General features: G+C 27.7%; 1 protein-coding gene across 1 annotated transcript; it reads left to right on the top strand.

The window, feature by feature from the left end:
* The first annotated feature begins 4623 nt into the window (after positions 1 to 4623).
* Positions 4624 to 9221, top strand: LOC138939508 (ester hydrolase C11orf54 homolog). Its single transcript, XM_070307347.1, has 6 exons — positions 4624 to 4693; positions 4792 to 4890; positions 5789 to 5970; positions 6290 to 6536; positions 8878 to 8957; positions 9027 to 9221. The coding sequence occupies exons 1-6, from the start codon at positions 4624 to 4626 to the stop codon at positions 9219 to 9221; spliced, it is 873 nt and encodes a 290-aa protein (XP_070163448.1).
* Positions 9222 to 11371: the final 2150 nt, after the last annotated feature.

Raw genomic sequence — 11371 nt, 5'->3', positions numbered from 1 at the left:
TTAAAGTGCAAGAATTAAATTAAGTTACGTCAAATTATCTACTAGTATTGATCGTGTAACATTTAAATATTTTAATTAATTAATAAGTAAGTTATATAAATATATATATATAAAACAAGTGTTATGAAATCCACAAATAAGTTATACATTATATGTTTCTTTTGAAAAATTTCTACTGGAATACAGGGTGTCCCATTTTAATGTTTCAAATAACTTTTTTATTTTTGATTGTAAAAAAAAAATGTTTCAGACAAAAGTTGCATGATTTCGAGGGGTTCACATGATAAAAATATGGACTTGATCTTCAGTAACTTTTTCAAGGTGAGATTAATATGATCAAAGTTTTTTTAAATGGATTTTTTATTGCACATTCTTATAGCTTAGCTCGAGAGCTTTTCAAAACACTGTAATAAAGTAATTTTTTATTAAATACGTTTTGAATTATTTTAGATCTTAATCTGACATATTTTGATGTAAAAAAAAAATCCGTAAAATATTTAGTTTTCGATAATCTTACCGTAATACTTTTATGTACGAAATAATCAGACAAATCAATTAGTGTAAAAAAAAAAAACAAATAATTGTTTAAAAATATACGCTGGAAATTATTATATACTTTTTCTTAAAAATAATAATTTTTTTTACACTAATTGATTTGTCTCATTATTCTGTGCATAATAGTATTACGGTAAGAATATCGAAAACTAAATATTTTCTGAGATATTTTATTTTTTATATCAAAATATATCAGATTAAAATACAAAATAACTCAAAAAGTACTTAATGAAAAAATACTTTATTATAGCGTTTTGGAAAGCTCTCGAAATAAGCTACAAGAATGTGCAATAAAAAATGGGAGGTTCCATTTAAGAAAACATCGTTAACATTAATCTCACCTTGAAAAAGGTCATTCAAAGTCAAGTCCATATTTTTATCATGTGGCTCCCTCGAAATCATGCAACTTTTGTCTGAAATATTTTTTTCTACAATCAAACATAAGAAAGTTATTTGAGGCGGGACATTAAAATGGGACACCCTGTATAGAGCTACTTGAATCTTTAACCGTTTTTATATATGATTGATTGATTATTGTTTTATTGAAATTTTACAGATCATAATCACGGATTAATTATATATATAGAAATATAATTAGTTGTGTGTATATCGCGTAAAAGAAAGTAATATTGTACAGCGCTTTATGAGATTATAAATCGTAAGACGAAAATGCACCTTGTACCGATAATAAATTATTCTTTGATGATTACATATCTAATTTAGACACATTTCATTTACAATACAGAGATATTTCAGCTTTTTTATTACTTGTTAATTAATTGTGTCAATATAGGAATATTCAGAAATTTTTATTCTTATTCTATAGTTAGATTATAATGAAATTTACAATACATGATTTAAAGAGCTATATGGTTCTTCAGTTTTCCAGACAATCACTTTGTGCGTTTTATTGCAAGCTGTAGTGATAATAACACGTCTAATGACATAACAAGAGCAGAGAATTTGAATCCGAATAAGCCGACATTACCGCCAAGAGCAACAGCGAGATACAACGGAGATAGGATAATATATATGATAAACCAATATATAGGATAATGTGTGAAAACCTTTTTTTGGGTCATATGGGAGGATGGTACCCGAGCGGAATCGAACCTGGAATCCTTCGATTACCAGCCTGCGACTCTACGCCCGGCGCCACGCATCGCCTCCCTCTGTATAACTATAGCTATAACATTAATATTGACATTCAGATCCAGGAGGAGAGGGTTACCTCAAACATATAGGCACCGATAAGAAGGCTCTGCAAGCGTGAGGCAGCTACGCCTACAATGACAATGAGGGCAATACCTTCCATGTCTCATATAAGGTAGATGTCCCAATTACTGCCACCTTAAGCTTATAGCTTCGCTTCATTTAACCATTTTGGGTGTTGCTGAAGCTAAAAAAATGCCTCGTTTTGAATCATAATGTTACTTAGTATCTCTATTATTATAAAAAAAATTATTATGCATTACATATAAATACTTAAATTAATAATAAATAAAAATCTATAGGATTCTGCGATGCCCCTATGACTGTCATTTAAAAAAAAATGTTGTCCGTATGACTGATGACCCGATAATTGCCAGACCCTTTGAATGTGACCAGATCACTGTGGCCGAAAAGGATTAAAGTAATCTGTCAGTGAGTGTCAGTTATGTGTACTTGTGATGTGTTTCTTGCCCCGAATACTGACGGCAGTCCGATGAAACGAGAAAATATTGTCCCTATTGCTGTCAACGTTAATTATAATAATTTAAAATAAAATATATCTTTTTTTTTCACACATTATTTCATTAAAATGATTCTTATATAGCTCATTAATTCATTTTACATAATCAGTGTAAGTTATATAATCAAATTATTGCTTTTTCTTTAATACGACTTTTGCATCGCCTTTTATTTACGTAGTCGTACTTTTGATACTCAAACTTCAGTTTTTAACATTAATTTTTTAAATACTAAGTAAAAACAAATACGTGTCATTTTTTTTTGTCTTCATATAAATTGAAGTATTCATCTAATAATAAATTTTTTTTTAGATATGTTTGTCTACACATTTTTTTTTATCAAGTAAAATATATAAAACGGCAGTTATAGGGACTGGCAGTAATTGGGACATCTACCCTATAACCAATGAAAACGGATTTCAGCTGGAAGATGCTCACCTGCCTACAGTACGATCACTAATTATAAAAGCCCTTCAATATATCGCCGAATATCCCGAGGAGAACGGGAAATAAGAACATAAAGGGAGGAAACCAGTGTAACGGCCAAAAAAGGCTATTTTTAATTATTTTTTTTTACAATTTTTATCAAATGCTTTTAAATTTTTTGTGTTGTGTGTATACAGGGTGTCCTAGACCACCCGTATACCCCTTTTCTTTCAAAAACTAAGCATTTTAGAGAAAAATGTTTTCAACAAAAATTGTATGGTTTTAAGGGGGACATAAGATGGTGTCATTGGTTTGACCTTGGATGGCATTGTTAAGGTCAAGTCAAGGACATCTTTAATTTCTTAAACGGAACCCTCTATTTTTTATTGCATATTCTTATAGGTTATGTCGAGAGCTTTTCAAAACACTATAATAAAGTATTTTTTCATAAGGTACTTTTTGAATTATCTTATATTTTAATCTGACATATTTTGATATAAAAAATAAAATATTTCGTAAAATATTCAGTTTTTGATAATCTTACCGTAATACTTTTATGTACAAAATAACGAGACAAATCAATTAGTATAAAAAAATAATTGTTTTTAAGAAAATTATTTACAATGTATTTTTTAAAATAATTATTTGTTTTTTTTTTGTTTTTAATTGATTTGTCTTATTATTCTGTATATAAAAGTATTACGGTAAGATTATCAAAAACTGAATATTTTACGAAATATTTTATTTTTTATATCAAAATATGTCAGATTAAAATATAAAATAACTCAAAAAGTACTTAATGAGAAAATACTTTATTATAGTGTTTTGGAAAGCTCTCGAGATAAGCTACAAGAATATGTAATGAAAAATAGGGAATTCCATTTAAGAATTCAAAGGTGTCCTTGACTTGACCTTAACGACGCCATCCAAGGTCAAACCAATGTTACCATCTTATGTTCCCCACCATACAATTTTTGTTCAAAACGTTTTTCTCTAAAATGTTTAGTTTTTGAAAGAAAAGGGGTATACGGGTGGTTTAGGACACCCTGTATATAGTGTAAAACTCGACGTAGTGTAATTACGCCTTTGATAATAAAATATCAACAAAAATAAAAACAATAATTGCCTAATAATGTGTTTGTTACTTTAAGTTTCGTACTATCATTGCAGTTAATTTTATAAATAGGCTTATAGATAAAATGTATCTTTGTTGTATGAAAAATGCATTATCTGTGAACTAGAAAATAATATATTTTTGACTGATGAATTCAAATATTTTCTAGATTCTTATAAAATAATTCTTATAAAATAATTTTGATCTTCAATTCCTTCTTTATAATTGCTACGGTCCTATATTTGTTTACATCGTCTGTTTTTATTATGTCACATAAGGCACACACGATAAATTCTGTTTCCAAAATACTTTACATCGATACTGGATCCAAGAAGGATCATTTCTCTGCTTAGCTTTCAAATTTAAACGAGCCACAATTAGATTTATTAAATAGACTACGTTATATATATATATATATATTTATATCTCGGTAAGTAAAAGTATTATATATTATTTAGACACATCTCACAGTATATACACACACATATACACATATGCACACACACAAACTTGTTTTTCATCATCTTAAAATACATATTGGCTACGTATTTTCGTAAATTATTATAATACAACGTGTAAGCTAGATTTATTAATTTTTAAAAATTGTTAATTTTTTAATTTTTATATTTTTATTATTTATTAATTAAAATTATTATTATATTAAAAGAAATGTTACAATTTGCTGATTCCTGAATTGCTACATTTCTGTTGCATACTTAATTTAATTATTTTGTACTTTCTAAATACAGTCACACGTACATACACACAAATTGTACATTTTGCAGACGTATAACGATAATGCCTACCTCCACAGTTGAAATAACAGAGACAGAAATGTTTGTACCTGAAAGTGAAGCACTTGCTAAACGTAAATATATAATTATAGTTATTTAATTTGTTATTAAAATACGACTATTTTTTTTACATTTGCTACATATATATTATATATTATCATGTATTTATTAGGTCTACAAGATGGACTTAGGCAACATTTTGCAGAGGCCACAGTTGAATGGGTCGATTGTCCCGATCTGACTCAAGAACCTTTTAATCTTGCCGCACCAGGTAAAAAACATTTACTACATTTTATAAAGCGAGTATATACAAAAAAAAATCTAATTTCATTATTTTAATATTTTACACAAATTATTAATACTTAATAAATTTTCATGTAAATTTACGGACGACAAAACAACTAGCTTTTTTTTTATAAATTTGAAAAAAAAAAACACTTAAACGACAAGTCATTGGTTACATAATTTTAGCAGGTTTTTTTTTTATTTAAAGCAAATAAATAAAGACTCTTATCAATACAATTATGGTCCAAAGTAAAATAAATATTCAAAATTTTTTAAACAATTTATATATAGTGTCGTATATTGTTTTTTTATTAGAAATTTCGATTGTGTAATTGCTATAATAATTTAAAGAAAATTATTTAAAGATATAATAATTTTGATTTGGACAATAAACAGACATGTAATTTATATTTTAAAAAGTTTGAAATTGGTCAATATTTTTTGAGAAATCGTTAATTGGTATAAGAATAGTTTTCAGAAAAAAAACACTCTTATAACTCTTATTTTGAATATAAATGTAACATGAAAAATATCAATTTAATATATCTTACTCTAATTAAGGATATCAAGTCCGATACGACAAACTGTTCTCAATTTCGAAATGTTTTTTTTTTGCACAATTTGCAATTTAAGTACGGGCCTGCTTCGATGCACATTAGATTTGTTCCGCTTAAAATAATATAAATTAAATATTGTAATTTAATTAGTTTTTAATCTTCTGTTTGCTTTATCCACTTTCGAAATAACAGTTTTCATAAAAAAAATTTTTAGAAGTCTATTCTTAACAAATAACACATTTAAAAAATGTATATAATATCGATTTTTCCAAATTTTGAGAATATTCCTTAAATATTTTGCACTAAGATAAAATATTTATTTTACAGGATTATGTGGTGATGCGATACTTTTAGAAATTGGTAGTATCTCGCAGCTGTTTCCACGCCCGCGAGTGATGTTCAATTATCATTTCAAAGATATCTTGAAAGAACTTTACAATAACTACAACAATGTCTTGGTAATCGGAGCAGGTATTGGTTTACGACAATCAAATCAACAATTAGGCGAGGTATATTATCATAATCCTTATAAAAAACAGAATATTAATGCTTTATTGCTATCTTTTTGTTGCGTTCTGACTTTTATTTATTTATCAGCAATTATATAATTTATTTATTATTAATTTTAATTTTATGCTACGACCCATACAACACAGAACATTACAGCAATATTGCAACATTGCCGCAATGTTGCTATAATGTTGCAATATTGCTGCAATATTGCTGCAATGTTCTGTGCTGTATGGGAAAACTGCTATTTTTGTAAGCTATTAAATCTTTATAATTTTATATTTATTGTACTTTACACAAATGTTATTTCTGTCATAGCTCTTTGTGAACGCGTCATTCTCAGACTCACGAGTAACTGGAAATTCATTGAAACTCAAAAATCAAAGCCGCCTGGCATTTCTGAATCAAGCAACGGGAGAGTGTGCATTGGAATCAATAACTGATAATTCTAATCTTGCTTGCTATCCACATGGCAATTTTTTTATTAGCGAAGGGAAACCAGGAAAGGTTCTTAAAGTGCAGGCTAAAAACTGCACTGGTCTTCATTTTTTAACAGCAATGCAGTGTACACTTTCTCAGTACTCTGTTGATATTACTCCTAAATTGGTCGGTAAGTAAGTCCACATAGTGGAATGTATATTTTGTCGCAAATCATAGATTGTCTAAAGAGGCGTTAAAAAAATATGTATATATTTATTATAAAATGTTTTCCATTTATTTAAAAATTAGAAACAACCACCTAAATATATCTGGTATATTTGATTTTGACACAGAATAACATCAAAATCATAGAAAATATAATAAAACCCATACATAGCACCGCAAGATTGCAATAACATTGCAGCAACATTTTTCTGCAAGATTGCAATATTGCAGAAACATTGCGAAATGTTGCTGCAACATTGTTATGATATTGCAGCAACAGTAAAATGTCCGCCTACAGAAATATTGCAATATAATATTGCAGCAACATAGCAATATAATATATATACAATAATGCTTTATGTATATTTATCGACATAATATCCTTAACATATGAAAAAAATAATAAGAAATTAGGCCTATAAGAGTCAGGATCTAGCGTGTATATAGTTTTTCTGTATTATAATAATAACGAAATTATAAAATGTAAATTTTTCAGTACACATTCGACTTCCTTCAATGACAGAGAATATCTAAGAGAAATAAGAAAAAACTCAATTTGCAATTGTGTAAATTCACAATTTCTTTGTATCCGAAATATTCAGATATCCGGATGCAAAAAGATTGTGGTGAATTCACGCATATGGTACAACGACTTTTTTCACATCTCTCTTGTCTTTATATAATCTCAAAATTTATTTATTAAAATCTGAAGTATCTTGCATATTAGAAAATTATTATCAAATTTTTGATTCTATATAAGAATGGAAACTATTAAAAGAATTCTTAGTCCAATGTCTGAGCCCCTGTATTAGGATCATATCATACGACTTAAATTAACAAAAATAGTTATTATATCTTTTTAATCTTACTAGCCGCTCTTTATAAATTTTATATAATCATCATGATTAAAAATTAAATGCGGAATAGATAGCGCAACATGCGCCGCATAGTGGTAAACGAATGAACTAGCGATTATTGAATACTTTTTTTGTAATATTTTCGGAATGTTGCTGTAACATTGCTAAAGTTATATTGTAAAATAATGTCTTTGCAATATTTCTGCAACATTAAACTGCAATATGCAATATTACAATGTTGCAGCAATGTTGTTGCAAGCTTCAGTGCTGTATGGGAATAATACCAAAATACATTAAACATGCTAAGCTTTATAGTCTTTTACGATATAATATATGTAACATATAAAAAATATATTAGTTGAACATAAATTACAGAAAAAAGCTTGAAAATATTTTTGAATAATTTTCCCCTTTAAAAACATTCCCCTTTCCTGACTTTTGTGATGTGTGAATGTCGCAAAATAGCTAAAAATAAAAAGAACATTTTATCCTTTCTTTTCTTTTATAATTTAGGTATTTTTTCGCTTTTTCAATGATAAAAAATTTTTAAAATTTAAGCGGCAATACATTTAATTTTGAACAAGAATCAATATATTTGTAAAATATAGAATGAGACCATTGAAAAATTGTTGAAACTAAATAGTTCGCTATTTTGTAATAAAAAGAATATAAAAGACTGAAGTTTTAGCATATTTAATGCAATGTTTTATTGTATTTTATTGTTCAATGTATTATTATATTTTTATTATATGATTTTGATGTTATTCGGTCAAAATCAAATATACCAGATATATTTAAGTGATTATTTCTATTTTTAAACAAATGGGAAAATATTTATAAAAAATACATAGATATTCTTTTTAAGGCTATTTTAAACAATCTAAGATTTGCGATAAAATTTCACAAAACAGAATTCTATTCTATTTGTATAATATATTTATATGCCTTATTTTAATGCATATACGTGTACGTGTATCCTTATATATTTATATTTTAATTTGTACATATTTTATACGTTCAAAAATATTTTCTGTATTTTATAAAACATAATAATTAATAAATAGATTTCTTTTTTTTTGTCGCGAATTAGGTCGTTTAAAGGGACTTTTATTTTTATATCTCTGCTCTATAACTTCTGGATTTTATCGAAAATTTAATATAAGATATTTTAGTAGATTTTGTCGTTACAATTAACATAGAGATGTAATAATTTAGCTTTTTCTACTTTTTTTTTGTACAACAAGCTATAATTATGAATTTTATTCATATTTATTCTCTTAGGCTTAGGTGGTACATTCGTGATGAAAAATGGAAGAGCTAGACACCACGTCATGCCATATTCTTGGAACGATAAATTAAAAACAGCGAGGAATATTCATAATTGGCTTCATTATTGTGACTTAGATGCACCTTTAATAGCAGTTGGCACGCTTATTAGCGATAGCTCATATTATGAAAACTCCTGTCAACGTGCTGGTAAAAATGTAATGTCAATGCTTAAAAGTTAAAAGCAATATACTTCAATTACAAGTATTTACAAGATTTATTTTCAGGGATATGGCCTTACTCAAAGCCATTTCCACGCCTATTCTTCTAATAGAGCAGGTGGACACTTTCACACGGAAATCCAACCGACGAATGCGGAGTATTTGGGATATTTTCATCCTGCGAAAATGTTTTATCATATGGATCCACAATCTAGATACGATGGACTGCAAGACTTTACCGATATAATGTTATACTGGTGACCAATTGACATTATTTGAATTTGATTTTAATTAGATTAGTAATGGCGATAAGCTTAATGGTAATGAGATTTACGCGTTGTTTAAATTTAAAAATATAATGTTAATTTATCTCTTTTCTTACAATATCTTATGTATTTTTTTAATGATTTATTATTGTTCTTAGTTTTATTTCTTTTTCATTTAGCAAAAAGATAGGCGTGTGTATTTATAGCTATAGTTTGATAAAATTCCAGTTTTTACATTGAATTTAAAACGATGCGAGATGAAATATGAAAATTTGTATATCCATTCAAATAATATTATTAAATCGAACCATTATATCAATTTCCCTTCTTGAAGATTTAACAAAATATGTTCAAAATATGCTTATGCGATATAATACGGTAAAGAATATTTCAATCTGTCGTTAATAATATTACATATATTTATAAAATTTCAAACTTTGTAATTCTTTTTTAAACAAAATAAATTTCTGTGATCTTCTTTAAATTGATATATTTCGTTTTGTAGAATATATAAACGTTTTCTGTAAATATTTTTGTTGACAATAACGTATTAAAATAATATTGATAATAGCAGGTAATACGCTTCAACGGAACTGCGTAAAGATCGGTCCGGTTAGATTTACTATACATACTAGGAACTTGTGGTCTGTTCTTTGCAGCTAAACTGGCTGCACTGGTTCAGAGTTTATCTTTTTTTCTCCCCATTAGAAGAAGAATGATGGGCTCTGAACTAGTGCAGCCAGTTCAGCTGTAAAGAACAGACCTATGGTTGGTAGGTATGCTACTGTAATGACCGCGAAATTCAAATTGCGTAGATACATCCAACTAAACGTATTGAGTAAACGTAGATTACATTACTTCACACATCTTTCATTGCATTAAATTTATGATCTTGGTCCAAAGGTTTCTTTTCTTTTCTATCGAACCTTCTATTGATTTCTCACGTTGTTCTTCTTTCCTGTTCTTCATAGATGAACACGCAATCTCCTGTGTTGAGAACCTATTAAATCGCAAATCATTTTACCAATATCAGAAGTCTGAATTTTCGGCACAATATATTCCGGAATATTGACTCCTCGATGTGTGATATCATATTTTATATAACAGATGATAATGATAAAATATAAAACTCTCAAAGAATTATAAAATTGCAGATAAATTCTTATTTTCCATTATAAAAAAATGTATGAAATTCTGCATACATTTTGATTTTGCACTAGATATATCAATTTACAGCAAATATACAGTACGTACCTTATCTGTATAATCATCCCATACAGCACAGTATTTCGTACTTGCACATTCTGTGCTTTTATTAGTTCTTTCAACTAAAATATGTAATAAGCTCAATGCTTGTCTCATATCATATTTTATAGTCACTATTTCTCTTGTCAATCTCTTTAAATGATCCACTGTAAATAGCATTTATTATTAATAAACAGTTATATATATATATATATATATATATATATATATATATATATATCTACTAGCAAATCCTCTGCTTCATCAAGTTTGTCTGCATAAGCCCTTAACCTTCATTTTTGAGTGGCCTGTAATGTATCATAAATGTTATATTAATGATTGCTATTATGTAAAATATAGATTATTATAATAAAATCATACCATTATGAGCACGATTATACACATCTTTATTTATTTTAGATTATATTCCACATTCTCTTCGACTAATTTTAAGTTTATTAATTGTTGGTTATTATTGTTTTTTTTTTACATAGAGAAATACTGGATTGCTTAATCCAATTCTTCTCCATTTCTTTAAACTTTTATCAATATTAAAAAACAAATGTGAAACATACAATTTTTTTAAAAATTATTTTTACGATTGCTTGGGACTACTTCAGCAGTTTTACGTTTTACGGGCATTTACTGGCAGTAAAATCGAAACGCAGCACCAGTAATTTTCACTGCTGCCAACTACACTGTTTTTACTGGCAGTAACTAAACCGAACACATATCTATATGTATGTGTTCAAATCGGCCAGCTAGACTTTCGAATTTCCTGACGGGTACCTTGTGACTTTGCGTTGACATGGAAATGCGTTGTCGCGCCCAATTCAATTTCTACAGTCTTTGTTAATTAATATGGCCAAACAAAACATCCAGTTATAAGTTTCTGCGTGG

The sequence above is a fragment of the Polyergus mexicanus genome, unplaced genomic scaffold (assembly GCF_030449975.1).
Source record: "Polyergus mexicanus isolate NDT 795.1 unplaced genomic scaffold, iyPolMexi1.0 SCAF_14, whole genome shotgun sequence".
Taxonomy (NCBI): domain Eukaryota; kingdom Metazoa; phylum Arthropoda; class Insecta; order Hymenoptera; family Formicidae; genus Polyergus; species Polyergus mexicanus.
The sequence above is the reverse complement of the archived record's forward strand: the minus strand, read 5'-3'. Positions and strand labels throughout refer to the sequence as shown.

Excerpts from the sequence above, each read along its gene's own strand:
- LOC138939508 (XM_070307347.1), top strand. The coding sequence starts at position 4,624 with ATGCCTACCTCCACAGTTGAAATAACAGAGACAGAAATGTTTGTACCT. Across the intron at positions 6,537-8,877 it reads TTTTTTAACAGCAATGCAGT|ATGCACCTTTAATAGCAGTT; the intron begins GTACACTTTCTC and ends ATTGTGACTTAG. Across the intron at positions 8,958-9,026 it reads GTCAACGTGCTGGTAAAAAT|GGATATGGCCTTACTCAAAG; the intron begins GTAATGTCAATG and ends ATTTATTTTCAG.